The sequence below is a fragment of the Vombatus ursinus genome, unplaced genomic scaffold (assembly GCF_900497805.2).
Source record: "Vombatus ursinus unplaced genomic scaffold, bare-nosed wombat genome assembly UNPS02014813.1, whole genome shotgun sequence".
Taxonomy (NCBI): Eukaryota; Metazoa; Chordata; class Mammalia; order Diprotodontia; family Vombatidae; genus Vombatus; species Vombatus ursinus.
In genome coordinates this window covers 19,761,696-19,777,250 of record NW_020954591.1, presented here as the reverse complement: position 1 = coordinate 19,777,250, position 15,555 = coordinate 19,761,696, and the positions used below count along the sequence as shown (strand labels likewise).

General features: G+C 35.7%; 1 protein-coding gene across 3 annotated transcripts in view; it reads right to left on the bottom strand.

The window, feature by feature from the left end:
* MICU2 (mitochondrial calcium uptake 2) overlaps positions 1-15,555 on the bottom strand; it is a 178,282-nt gene that overhangs the window by 36,624 nt on the left and 126,103 nt on the right. For all 3 annotated transcript variants that reach the window (XM_027835253.1, XM_027835252.1, XM_027835251.1), the window contains exon 7: positions 4,786-4,851. In XM_027835253.1, coding sequence (XP_027691054.1) covers positions 4,786-4,851 — 66 coding nt within the window. The remainder of the gene's footprint in view (positions 1-4,785; positions 4,852-15,555) is intronic.

The following is a 15,555-nucleotide window of genomic DNA, read 5'->3' as shown; positions in this document are numbered from 1 at the left end:
GAGGACTTCTGGTTTATATTCCTTCATGGTAAAATACTTATTCAATATGTTATATCATTTTTGTGCATTTCCACTCACTTCCCCTCCCATATATGAGTTATTTTTGGAGCGAGGCTTATACTTAACCCTTTTCTTCTGCAGTTTTTATCTTTCAATTTTTCTATTATGGTCCTAGTAGCTTGTCTCTGGATTCCTCCCTCATTCTTTGCTTCCTACCTTTTTGGTAGCAATGGGGTACATCTTTTCACCTGCACAGATCCTTAAGCATGGAGTGGAAGTGAGGGAAGAGAATATACTTTTATATAGAGTCTCCTATGTGTCAAACACTGTGCTAAATGCTTTACAATTATTATTTCATTTGATCCTCACAACAGCCCTGGGAGGTAGGTGCTATTATTATCCCCATTTTACAGAGGAGGAAACTGAGGCAAACAAGTAAAGTGACTTGCTTAGGAACATAGTGCTAGTAAGTGTCTGAGTTCACATATGAACTCAGGTTTTCCTGACTCCAGGCTTAGCATTATATCCACTGTGCCAACTAGTTGCTTTTCATGGCTGTTGCTACATTCTTTGAGTTGGGGTGGGGGGCATAAAATCATAACTTTAGAACTTGAGGGGACCTTAGAGATCATCTAGCCCAATCTTCTCATTTTACAGAAGAAAAAATTAAGGCTGAGAGAGGTTAAGTGATCTGCTCAAGATTACATGGGTAGTAAGTAGTAGAGCTAGGATTTGAATCTATATCCTTTGACTCCAAATAAAGAATTCTTTATTAGTGTTTTTTGCCAACTCCATCCTATGATATTATTTTGTGTACACTTTGAATTTATTTGCCTGTGCCCTGTGATGTTGTGATGTGAAGAACTGGTTACCAACAATTTTTTTTTTCCATTACACTTTTTGGGATGGAAGGAAGGAAGGAAAGAATAGCTTGCTATGCTCATGTGAATTAACCATGATTTCACCTAGATACTACAAGATGAATATAACCATTCTCCAGTGCTTTCAACGTTACCTAAAAATGGTCTGCGGGTTACTACTAGATATGCCCTAAAATAAGTCCTTATAAACAGGGGACAGGGTATGGCTGTCCTGGAAACTAGAGCTGTTAGTTCCTTTCATATCAACATAAGAAATAACCTCAGGGCTTGTCCAGCTGGAACTCTCAATCAGTATGAATATATTTCAAGTCTCTAAGGACCTGCCTCCAGAAAGTCGTAGAATGCCCAGTACTCTAAATTCTTGAAATGTGACTGCTCAGCCCTGTAAGAGTAATGGTCAGGAAATGTTTGCAGTCCAGGAAATGCTAGATGTTAGAGTTGGACACTGTAGACGAAGGCATATATACCAATAGGTCAGTCTGGGGAGCTATAAGGCCAGAGGGTTACAGACCTGGGTTACTAGGAAGGTATTAGTGCCTTCAGTAGGAATAAAGAACATGACAGGACAGGTTTTAAGAGAAAAAATTCTTATAGTAGATGGTTCTATATCAGGTAACATCTGTAAATAAATGTTTTTAGGTAATTGTCACATTTCCACTCTAAGTTACTTTTTTTAAAGAGTCTATGAAAAGGTTTGCATTTTTAAGGTTATGAAAGATAAGGATTTGAATGTCTGGCACCACAAAAAATAGTATTTAGATAAGAAAATGTTTAAAAGATATTTTGGTTCTTATATTTCCTTTATTTCCTTTTATTTTTTAGCAATGATTAATCCTTTTGTGTCTGATCTTATGGGGAGAAATATTATATAAAATCAGAAGAAAATATATTCACAAATGAAAAATCCTTTAAACAACAGAAAGTGCAAGGAAAACTTGGAAACAGCTGTGTTGTCAAGAATAGACTGAAAAACAATACCCATGGTAATTAAAAATGAAGTTTTGGTAAAACTACAGCTGTATTTAGTTTTATACTCAACAATCTTAACATCTAATCTAATTAGAAGAGTATTTAAAACATGTTCTATCAGTTTGTGCTCTTGGCATGTGGAGAATATCAAAATTAGAAGCTTTTTTTTTTCTTAAGTGAGTTCAGCAGGAACATTCTCTTTAGAGAATGGTAGATTTGTAGAACAAATGAATATTCTTTATATTTAAAAGTGTATTATTGGGCAAAAGCACTGGGCAGAATAGTTTAGTGGAAAGAACAGTCTATTAATAATCAGATGACTTGTATAAAAATCCCAGCTCTGATACTTACTACCTGGGCTTTGTGTTGTTCAGTTGTTAAGCTGTGTCTGACTCTTCATGATCCCATGGACCATAAGTACTCCAGGCCCACCTGTCCTCCACTATCTCCTGAAGTCTGTCCAAGCTCATGTTTGTTGCTTCCATGACACTATATGTCCATCTCATCCTCTGCCATCCCCTTCTCCTTTTGCCTACAATCTTTCCCAACATCAGGGTCTTTTCCAATGCGTCCTGTCTTCTTATCATGTGGCCAAAATATTTAAACTTTTTATTACCTGGGACAAACATTTAAATTTTCTAAGCCTTAGTTTCTTCATTTTTAAGATGAACAATTTGAACTAAATGATTTCTGAGGGGATAAAGCTTTAAATCGTATATTTGTTTTTCCTTTCATAATCAAACTCTTTGAAAAAAGCTGTTTATACTTAGTAACTTGAATTCGACTGAGTTCTTGGTCTCTTGCAATCTGATTTCCAACCTCATCATTCAACTGAAATTGATATTTCCAAAGTTAAATCACCTAAATACCAAACAGTCATTTCTCAGTTATTCTTCTTGACCTCTCTGCAACATTTGACACTGTTAATCATCTTTTCCTCTTGCACACTTTCTTCTCTTGGTTTTCCTGACACATTCTATTTTGCTGCTCCTCCTACTTATTAGACTGCTCTTTCCAGTCTCCTTCACTAAATAATCATCCATGTCCTACTCTTCCTTTTGCTACCTTCCTCTCTCTCTTTCTCTCTCTGTCTCATCAATCAACAAGTATTTATTAAGTGCCAATTATGTACCTGGCACTGTGTTAGACAATGAAAGTAAAGACACAAGAATGAAATACTTCTTGTCCTTACTTAAGGAGCTTACGTTCTATAGGGGAACATAGCATGGATTATGTACTATGTGAGCTAAGTACTAAAGGGTAGAATCATTCAGGAAAAAAGGGTGTGTGCTGGGTGGAAGGGTACACAGAGTTATTAAAACAAAGAATTCCTCACTTGGTAACAAGGCAAGTCAATTTTTCTAGTAGTAGTTGATATAATATTTGAGATGCTATAGAATATTTTTTGTATTTTTTTCATCAGCAAGGGGATGATATGCAGGATGATGAAGAGTGGGCCAAAGGTGACAAAATAAAAGACTGAGGGTTTGAAGTAATGTGATTAGATAGTATGTGATAACAGATGATCTCCTGTAGGAATAGGAGCTAGTGAGCCTCTACTGAAAGGCAGAACCCAAAGCAAGTGGGAAAGTATATAATTTTTTAAAATGTGTTTGCCACCATAACATCGAATTAATCTTGGGAAGGGGCAAATCAGTGATGAAATAAATCATAATGTGATATGTTATAACCAAAGGAGTATGCAGCAACAGATCTTTATTCCTGAGAGAGGAGCTGGGGGTATGAGAGGAGAAAAGAGATGTATATTGGCTCAAATATAAGATACATGCTTAAAATGAGATTTCTTTATTTCTTTGAAGAAAAAAAATACGTGTACCTTAGAAAAGTATCCAAAATTACCATAATAAAAATTTTTTTTACTACAACTGTAGGATGACGAGATGGTTGAGGAATGGGGTAGGTGTGAGGGTGGGACAACATGTATGATCCTGAACTTTTTTAGCTATATTGAAAGGAGGGGCTCTGCCCTCTGGAATCTTACTCTATTCCCCTCAGAAGACACTGAATATCTGGCCATCCTATCCAGCACTGAGTATCTCTTTTATTATCCCTATAATTATATTGGGGAGGGAGGAAGAGTAGGCATATTTCTTGCTTCTCATAGCCACTTTTAGACTCTCTGTCTGCTGCCACCAATCAGCTACCTCTCCTCCTTTGAGGTTCAGTCCATCTGACTATCTCATTCTAATCAGATTAAGGTTGTATGGTTGCTGGCCCTTCTCCCTTTCCAAAGGAGTTTAGCACATGGCTCACAGTCTTCCTCTTGGTCCCAAATCCTCCCTATATACTTGGGACTTCAATATTAATACTGATAATGATCCTTCAAATACCTTGGATTCCCAGTTCATTAACCCCCTTGACTCCCTTGAGCTATATAGGATGTGAAAGTGCAAAGAAGAGATACAAGAATTTGAGAAAGGAGAGATCACTTTTATCTGTGGGAGGTAAGGGAAAACTTCATGGAGGAAGTGGCATCTGAATTGGGCCTTGGAGGAGAGAAGATTTAAACAGAAAGAAGTACAGAAAGGTGCTTCTTAGGCAGAGAAGCTGACGTTAAAGCAAAGAGGAAGCAGTGGGTAGGACAAGCTCAAGGATGACTATTTGACCCTAACATAGAGTGCATGAAGGGAAGCAGAATGAAATCAGGTTGGAAAGATAGGTTTGAACTCAGGGTCGTTGTGGTAGGCCTTGAATGCCAGGCAGTTTATATTTTCTCCTCTGAGCAATGGCAAATCATTGTAGGTTTTTGAGTAGTTGGTGACATGGTTGTATCCCACTATTAATATACAAGATTCATTATGGGAAAAGTTATATACATATTGTACAAAGTACATTTTGATAACCTCTAGAAAAAAGAGGTAAGTACATGTTGCAGAAATTGAGCAAATACTATATTTTGGTTACTGCTACATACCTGGCACACTGTTTCAGCCCTTGTAGCTCCCATCAGGTCATCCTGTTTACTAATAATCTTCTGGAGCTAAAAGTAAATTATAAAGAGTAAGCTTGAAAAAAATTCCCTCTGGTTTGTAAAACTATTAAATGACTTAAATTTTAATTGTTTAAGATATTCTACAGTGGTCAATTGCTTATGGGCTGATTATATCAAATTCCAGATTAATTAAAAAGTTTCCTTTGCATGTTTTTCTGTATATTCTTAGGTTACATTTTAGCTTTCTTTCCTTCGAAGGAAAAGAGTTTAAATAGAGCCTGAATTATCTATTTGTAGGCACTGCAAGATAACACAAGTTTTTAATTCTTGATCACATTTATAAATATTTCAAAGTTTACATTCCCAATTTTTGAGTTGCACGTTACCTGAACTTTTCAAGTTTCAAATATTCATTTGTAGTAAGCTCTCTATAAAATTATGAATTAATAACTATAGTTCTAACATTGTTTCAAAGTTTCTATTTTATCAACCACAGGTTTAAGTCAAGTCTTACTACACGTATATGTCTACAACTCTGATGGGCTGGCCATGTTGTTCGAATGCCAAATGTATTACCAAAAAGACTATTTTATGAAGAATTCACACAGGACAAGTGCGCATAACGTGGTCGGAAAAAATGATACAAGGACACTCTCAAGATGTTTCTTAAGACCTTTGGAATTGACGGTGTGACATGGAAGACACTGGCACAGAACCACCCAGCATGGTGTGCCCTCATTAGAGAAGATGCTGTGCTCTATGAGCAAAGCAGAATTGCAGTAGCTCAAAAGAAAGGTGAGATGTGCAAATTTAGAGAATCCACCCCAAATGTTCACATGGACTATTTGTGCCCAACCTGTGGTAGAGCAGTCCAAGCTTGTATTGGTCTAATCAGCCATAGTTGGACACACTATAACTTGACTCTAAAATAGTGATATCATTTTGGTCCTCTTCAAGGACAAAGGACAACAACCAACCAACCATGTGTCTAATTATATATGTACATAATGGTATCTAACAGCATATATTAAAACTTACCTACCTTTCAGGGTCATTTGTAATAATCCTCAAATGGAGAGCAAAAAAGAACAATGGATTTATGATTAAATTAGCAAAAGGAAAACACTAGATTAAAATCAATTAGGAGAAACTTCTTAACCTATAATTGTCTTTGGACAGTTTCCATTTTATTAATGACTGTTTTACATTTATATTGTCATCGGAAGCTGTTTGTAGAACAAAAACAAAAACCATAAAAAGGCAATGGTACCTGGAGAGTAACACTGCCTTTTTATGGTTTTTCCACCCCCTTTGGTGCTGCTTCTTCTTCCATATATAAGAAAAACAGATTTTAAACAAGCTTCTATTTGGCCTTATTTTTAACATGAGAATCACTTGACCCTTCTGAATTCTTCTACCTTATTGTCTCCTTATTTATCTGATCTTCCTTCCCTTTCTTTTCCTCTTCCTGAGCTCTTTGTTGTCTTTTATTGCCTGGATGGTAGCCCCTCCCTGCAGACTCTCATTGGCTTCAAAGTTTTTAAAGTAATATTTTACTAATTTGGGTTAATCTGTTGAAGATCAGTTAGAGTTAAGTGAAAATTTCATTAACATAAACATTTTAACCAGATGCATTTTTATTAATGTCAAATACACGAAGAGGGAGGAGAGAGTAAGCCTAAATATTTTATAAAATATTTTGAAGTATTTTAAATAGATAAGAATTAACTTTAATGGACATATTCTTTATTTCAATGTGGGTGTTGCTGCTAAAGGCTTTGACCATAGCACACGCAATTGAAATAATATACGATTGGGATTCTGATCATATTTTTGGCTCTGTCACTAATGAACCATGTGACCATGGATAAGTCACAATTTCTTTGGATCCTAGTAACCTCTTCTATAAAATAGGAAAGTTGGGTTAGATAATCTCCAAAGTTCTTTCAAATGTCTATGATTCTGTATGTTGGAACCAAAAAGTAATCATTAAGGCCTGATATTAACTTTGAAGAATGTTTCCAGGGGAGTAATCCTGAGATCTGTGCCTGGTCCTATGCTATTAAACATTTTTATCAAGAACCTAGATAAAGGCGTAAATGCTTTTAAAAAAGGCTTTTTAAAGGCTTAACAAATTTGTAGATAACACAAAAGCTAGGAGGGGCAGTTAAAAAGCATTTATCAAGCACCTACTATATATCAGGCACTATGCTAAGTGTTGGGGGATACAAAAAGAGGTAAAAGACAGTCCCTACAGCCAAGGAGCTCACAAATCTAATGGAGGAGACAAGCAAACAAATATGTAAAAACAAGCTATACACAGAATAAACAGGAAATTAAAAGATTGAAAGCACTAGAATTACAAGGGGTTGAGAAATGCTTCTTGTAGAAGATGGGATTTTAGTTGAGATTTGAAGGAAAAAAGGGAAGCCAAGAAGTGAAGATGAGGACAGAGATCATGCCAGGGATGGGGGGGTAGCCAGAGAAAATGCCCAGAGCCCAGAGAGGGAGTGTCTATTTGTGAAGGCCAGTGTCTATGGAATGAAGAATTCATATTGGGGAATAAAGTGTAATAAGACTGGAAAGGGAGGAGGGGGCTAGATTGTGAAAGGTTTTGAATGCCAAACAGAGCATTTTGAATTTGTTCCTGGTAGCAACAGGAAGCCACTGTAGTTTATTAAGTGAGGTAATGACATAATTGGACCTTCAAAGGAGGATCACTTTGGGGGTTGAATAGAGGCAGGGCTGAAATAGGAAGAAACTAGTTGCAGGCAGACCCACCAGCAGGTTATTGCAATAATCCAGGCATGAGGTGATGAAAGCCTGCACTTACTTAATGCATCTTCCTTTTGAGTCATTGTAGTTCTGTCATTTTCAGTACAAAGGTCATACTTCTTGGCAGATAATCTAGAAGCACAATTAGAATTGAACAGTTCTGCCTTTTCTTTGTTGTGGGCGATGGTCTTTACACCCAACCCAAGAAGAGGTCCACAGCCTTCTCTGAGCTTCCTTTTTTTTTTCTTCCCAATATGGCTAAGGAAACCACCCCTTTTTTTGGGGGGGGGGTCCTTAATTTCCTCACCATCTTGATCTCATTTTGAGGTTCAGCTCTCCTTGCACTCTATTTACAGGATTGTGACACACTCATATTTACCCTCTGTTACCTAGCCTTGCTTCCATCTTCTGCTTATTTCTTTTAAAAATCTATCTTGCTCCTTTTGTATCCATATCAGTCTATTCAGGCAAATCCCATTTTTCTTCTCCACTGGCATTGTTTCCTTTCGTATCTTCAGAACTGCATTCTCAAACATTTCCCACCCGTTATGGGTTATTTTCTCTGAAGCGTTTTACTTCATGGTATCCTATCGATCTTTCCTATGAACCTTTGAAATTTGCTTTCCCAAAACCTAGGAAACAAGTCTGAATATGCCTGGATTTCCTTAACTTGTCTATCATAAAATCTAGGAGGCAGTGGTCATTTTGCCTCAGGATTCCCATCAATTTCCCTATTATTGAGATTCAGATTCAGAATAGAATTCCCCCTTGTTGGTTCTTCTACCTTTTGAAGAATGAAATCATCACCAAGGCAAGTCAAGAAATTATTAATTGCTCTGCTTTAGGCAGAGACAGAGAGTTCCAGCAGATGTCTGTTTAATTGAAGTCGTCTATCATTACATTTTCATGCCTCTGTGCCAGGTTTGTTATGTTTCCCAAACTCCTTTACTTCTTTTTTTTCTTTTCAGGTGGTATATTGAATATTCCCATGACAAAATAATGGTTCTCCTTTCACTGACCTTCACCTAATACTTTCTGTCATGTTTCTTCCCTCTGGTCCCTAAATTTCCTCATATGTGTATACCTTCTTAATATACAATGATATTTCTCCCTCCCTTCCCCTCCCCCCATCTTTATCTATCCTGTTTCTTTGAAATGAGGTATATTCATCCAGAGTCATGGTCCAGTTGTATGCCATGAAACACATTATAGAACACTAACTGATAAATTTTGTGGTCATGACTATAAATGCAGTAGGGGTCAATAAAAGAGAAAGAAGTGGTGGGTGGGCTAGAATAGTAACACAAGGCTTCATTTTTGTTGTTGTTCAGTCATTTCATGTTCTTTGTGACCCTGTCTGGGTTTTTCTGGGCCAAGATACTGAAGTGGTTTCCTTCTCTAGCTCATTTTACAGATAAGGAACTGAAGTGAACAGAGTTAAGTTTCTTGCCCAAGATTACTGAGCTGGTAAGTGTCTGAGGCCACAGTTCAATTCAGGCCTTCCTGACTCCAAGCCTCAAGCTAGTTGCTCTTAAGGCTTCATAGAGGTAAAATCTGACAGATAAGTCAAGGGGAATATGCAGTAAAGAGGAAGTAAGGAATCAAATGGTAAGCATAAAAGACAAAGCACAGAGACATTAGCATGGAATGTTGGAGGGGGGAAGAAAAGGAACAGATAAACCTAAGTGATAAAAACAGGGTGTGCTGGGGAGTAATAAGAAATAAATTAAGTTGGGAAGGGCTATATTCTTGAGGGGTTGGTGGTAATGAATAGAAGGAAGAGCATACATAATCCAAAATAAGGACAACCATGGGAACTGCACAACTTGAACACTTCAATCCTACAAAGCAGGTATGGTAGTATAAGTAAATATAATAAAAACTCACTAATTTAGATGCGCTTTGGAATTCATAACAAGGTCAAAGTTTTCCTACTATCTATAAGAAAAGGGCTGACTAAATTAACAGTATAATTAAGATCGTAGGGAGACAACTTAAGTGTAGGTTAGAGAGCAAACTATTTTTAAGATAAAAAAACCCACTATCATTTGTTTATAATTAAAATGCTGATTACAAATGATTCTGATCTAAGTATTAACTTTATAGTTCATTACTCTGTGTACTTGAAAGTAAAAGAATTGCATTTCTTGAAAAATATTCTAAACTTTGGATACTTTATTTATCTAGACTACCCTTTACCAATTACTGTACTTAATGAGGTTTTATTACAAATTCAAATCTTAAACAAGCATAATCCTATTGAAATTACTTTTATTTTATAAGGACTTGAGTGCCTGGGGAAAATTTTGTGAATTTATATTCAATACACAGTTTAAAGATCTGACATAAACATACTGGGTCTTAAATTTTTATGAGAAGATTCTTTCATTATTTCTTTTTTTAAGTTTAATACTATTTTTCCCCAGTTACATGTCAAGAAAATTTTTAGTATTCATTCTTAAAAGACTTTGAGTCCTAGATTTTCATTATTTCTTTTTAAGGGGGAAATCTTAGTTTCTAATTATTCTAAAACAAGGGAATTAACAACTTCAGAGTTTTTTTCTAAAGTGATTGCTTAATTATATTTTTTTACTCAAAAAATTGATTGTCTGGGATACATGCTTTTAATTTTTAATTGAAGTTTAAAACTAAATGAGATAGATCTGGAAAGTCAGTCACAACCTAATCTATCAGGTAACAACAATGCCTTGCACATAGATGATACTTAACAAATGTTTGATGAATATATAGAATAATCCAAAAGTGAATTCTTTGGTACTTTTTAGTTACCACTACTTCTTACCACCACTACCATTAAGCAACCAATGAACACAAAACAATCAAAAACAAACAAAAAAATAAACAGGGAGAAGACATTTTAAAAATATCTGCACCATTGTTTTTGTTTTAAAGACAAGGAATTTTGATTTATTTGACAGGACTAAATGCCTTAATATCTTATAAACTATAATTATGGGATATTAGGGGGAGAATTCATAACTTGTTTCCTGTTCTTTCTTGTAAGGTATTTAAAGTACCTCAGCGCATTTCTTTCAAACTCTTATTGGCAAATGATTATAAAAATTCTAATGAATGGTAGATTAAAAAAGGATTATGTTTATTCAAATGACTGATTTTAGCTTTGCTATATCAAAGAATTTGGGATGATATAGCTTTCCCCTTTGTATTCTCATCTAAAGGTGTTTAGTTACTAAAAATTATTGTTTGTTGTCAAGTAGGGAAGGCATTTCAAGAAGTGATAAAAGAAGTATTAGGGTTAGGTTCTAGTGTACTTTTAAATTGGCATATTTTGACAGTAATAGATTAGATTATTTAATAACACTTCTACTAACAGAAATACTGCACATAAACATACTTATGGGTGTATAATCCTATTTGGAAATATGTGCCTAATTTCATGCCACATGGTCTTTGATGACAGATTGCTAAGTAGTAGCTCAACCTATCACTAGCTATAGGTAAGTGGGGAGGGAAGTAAGTAGGATATACCCAACTTCATGGATTACAAATTCTTTATGACTGGGGGAAAATACTACTATTTGGCAAAACCTTTGTTTAACCTATATACAAATTTAGTTTAATTGGAAGATTTTAGAGGGGATATAAATGATGTTTTTCTTTTTTTTCCTCTGAGTACATGCATGATGTTATTCTGGAAATGGAAAAGGAGAAGCAAGGTGAATTTCAATTATCTTAAAGCCCTGGAAGAATAAACATTGCACTAAAGACATTTATATTTATTAAAAAAACAAACAAACCAAAAAGCCTCATAAAATAATATTCCAGGCACAATCAAATGTAATAGATGTTCTACTAAAACAACAGGGCTTTCTTTTTTTGGTAATAAAAAAGACCACCTAGAAATTTATACTAGTAATAGACTTGCTATTAACCTTTTATCTTTGGCACTTATGCCAATAAGTATGCATACCATTTATCAAGGTATAGATTAAAGAGATTAACTAGATTTTTATCTTTGATCCTATTTTGTCATTTATTTTCATCTGACAGAAAATAATTCACATGAGTGAAAGGAATGGAAAGTTGCTCTTTCTATTATTTGAGGTCATGTAATAGGAAACTTTGATAACAAGATGTATGAATCAACATAACATAAAAGTTATGGTTATAAGAAAATATAATTATTTCAAAAAGTAGCAAACTAAAATAGCTTCCTTCAAGGGCAATTTCACTAATTGAGATTATAAAAATAAAGACTAGTAAAATTTCTACCCACAATGATTTTTGGATTTGGTATATAGCAATTCTTAGTATTTAGACTACTTACTTATTTACTTATTCTGTTTACTTATTTATTTTGCAGAATTCATGGGTAGGAAGGGTCAGCAGCAAGGTAGAGTACATAATTTATTGTATTCAAATTCTGAAAGGCTAGGAAAAAGACTATAAAATGAAACATTCCAAATGTAAGGAGGACCTGTTTACATTGAGTGTTCCCCAATGTGGGGACCTCTAATTAGATATATATCCACTTAGTTGTGCCCTACTGGGAACAAGATAAGTCTCTTATTTCCCTTTGCCATCCTTGAATAATGTACGAAATTCCCAGGACAAGGTAAACTCTTTGACAATGGTCAAATCTATGTCAATCTGTTTCAGTTGGTCAATCTGTCTCAATCTGTGTCAACTGGTGTCAATCTGTCTCAATCTGCTGATGAAGTTTTCAGATAATTCATACACCTGAGTTATGCTTGTGGGTTTGCCATTTGAAACTGGGTGCACGTGAAGTCCAGACACTAGAGATACTGAGGTTGGATATATAGAAGAGAGGAGCTGCACAAGATACAGACTCAGTTCCCTGGAGAGAGGCCTGCACAGCCACATGGCCCTTCCAGAGAACCATGTGGCTACAGTGATGCAGAGGCAATAGGGAAGCACCAGAGTTGTGAGAAGTTCCTAGTTTATACTTGGAACTGCAGTAATATAAGCTAGCTAGAAAAGAATGGCAGTTGAAGAAATGGAAGAGCTCCTACTATTGAAGATCACAGGAAGGAGCCGGTTCAAGCTGAGAACTGTAAGAGCCTGAACTGATGATCAATGAGACACTGAGCCATGATGAGGAATATAACTGGACTTCCCTCTTTACTAGTTTTGGGAGTCTTATGCACTGTGCAGTTTTGAGGGAAGGAGAGTTGAAACACTAATGATCCCAATTTATTTCCAATTATCTTAACCCCAGGGTAGCACTACAGTTTGGAATATTGTATATGCCTATGGGAAAGGCTGGGCTCACCAATGAAGGGAGAATTGTTTGAGAAAGCCTGAGTACTTTTTAATTGAGAAAACACCATGGCTAATACAGAAATGTTTTGTAGGGCTGCACATGTATAATCAATATAAAATTGCTTGCCTTCTCAAGGATGGAGGGAGGGACAGAATTTGGAACTCAAAATTTTAAAAAATAAATGTTTAAAATTTTGGTTTACACTTACTTGAGAAAAAAAATTAAATTAAAAAAAGAGCGAGACAACATGACTTAGGGCAGTCCTCTAAGTCAGGAGGTCTATATAGATTCTTTGGGAAAGCAAAGACCCACCAGAGAAGAAAGGTGAGTCAGCATGATTGTTTGTGGGCTTGGGTACAAGCCTGGTAAATAAAAATCTTTCTTACATTTGAAGTTTTGTTAGACTAAATGCCTGAAGAGTAGGTAAGAATATACTTTATATTTTTTTTTATGTGTGAAGACGTAGAATATAAGCCAAACTCTGATTAAAGTGCTCATGGTGAGTAGTCTTAATTTTCTTAGCAAAGTAACACAATCAGTGCAACTAGGATGAGAAGAGTAACTGTTGACAAATCTTTGTATGAAATGTCCCTTTAAAATCCCATTCTACTCTACTCTATTATCTCTGATAGGTGCCTGATATTTAAGACATATAAAGAAACAATATGTAAATATGTCCTGGGTCCTCTTTTCTGTTTCCTGTATACTACTTCACTTGGTGATCTCATCAGCTCACATGGATTTAATTACCATCTCTATGCTGACAATTCACAAATCTACCTATCATTCCCCAACCTCTGTGCTGACATCCAATCTCACATCTCCAACTGCCTTTCAGACATCTTAAACTGGAAGTCCAGTAAATTTTAAACTAGACATGTCTAAAGCAGAACTCATCTTTCCTCCTAAACCTTACCTCACTCCTTATTAGTGTAAAGGGCAACCTCCTCCTCCTAATCTCTCAGGCTTATAACCTAGGAGTCATCTTGGACTTCTCAATAGTCCTCTCACCCCACTCTGCAACATCTCTTGAATACTACCCCTTCTGTCCTCTGACACTGCCACCACACTGGTGCAGGCCCTCATCTCCTCACACTTGGACTACTGCATTAGCCTACTGGTGGGTATGCCTGCCTTAAGTCTCTCCCCACTCCAATCCATCTTCCATTCAGCCAGATTTTCCTAGAACACAGGTCTGATCATGTCATCCTCCTGACTCAATAAACATCATTGGCTCCCTCTTGCCTCAAGGATCAAATACTAAATGCTCTGTTTAGTGTTCAGAATTCTTCACAACCTAGTCCCCTCCTACCTTTCCAGTCTTATTATACCTTATTCCCTACAAGATACTTTTTAATCCAGTGATACTGGCTTTCTTGCTGTTCTATTAACAAGTCATTCCATCTTGTGGCTCTATCTTCCATTTTCTCTATCTTCCATACCCGGAATGTTCTCCCTCTTCAACTCTGCCTACTGACTTTCTTGGTGTCTTTTAATTCTCAACTAAAATCCCATCTTTTACAGAAAGCCTTTCTCAATCCTTCTTAATTCTAGTACCTTCCTTATGTTAATCATTTCCTATTTATCCTGCATATAGCTTGTTTTTATATATTTGTTTACATGTTGTCTTCTCTATTAACTCTGAGCTCTTTGAGGGTAGGAATTATTTTTTTGCCTCCTTCTGTATCTCCAGCACTTAGCATGGTGCTTGGTGTATCATAGGCACTTAATAAGTGTTTATTAATTGACTGTAAGAAAAAATAGATAAGACTGAAAACCATTTCCCAATAGATATGTTGTCAAAGGAGATGAACAAATAGTTCTCAAAAGAACTGCAACTTATAAACAACTATATGAAAGAATGCTATAGAGAATTTAAAATAAAGAGAAATGCAAATCAAAATAACTCTAAAGCTTTACTTCTTATCTAGCAAACTGGTGACGATGACAAAAGATGGAAGTAGTCAGTATTGTGGAGCCATCATAGAAAGACAAGCATATTTATTCACTATTGGTGGTGCTGTGGAGTGGTTTAACCATTCTAGAAAACAAACTGGAATTACGCTAAGAAAATGACCAAAATTGTCCACGTCTTTTGACCCAGACTCTATTAGGCATATGTCCCAAGGAGATAAAATATAGAAAGATCTCATATAAAGCTAAATATTTATAACAGCACTTTCTGCAGTAGCAAAGAACAAGTTGATGTCTATTGATTGGGAAATGGCTAAATAAATTGTGGTCCATAAATGTAAAGGAATATTACTATGTTGTAAGAAACAATGAATATGAAGAATACGTAGAATCATAGCAAGTAAGACTTGTATGAATGGATACAAAGTGAAATAAGAACCAAGAAAACAATATAGACAATGACTATACCACTGCATATGAAAAGAACAAAAAACCTGCAACCATAACAACAACAACAAAAATGAGTGCTTTTTTGTTATAACAATCAAGGTTGACCCAAAGGATGAAAACAGAAAATGTACCTCCTTCCCTTCTTTGCATAGATGAGTGCTATGGGTGTGGTACACTGCATAAACTGTCAGATTTGTTTGATGTGTATGTTAGTATGTTAGAATTATTTCCCCTCTTCCCTTTCTTTCTTTTTTATATTTTGTTATAAAGGGTGACTCTTGATAGGGGACAATGGGGGGATATATTTCGAAATAAAGGTGGTATAAAAACAAAAGTCATCAAAAATT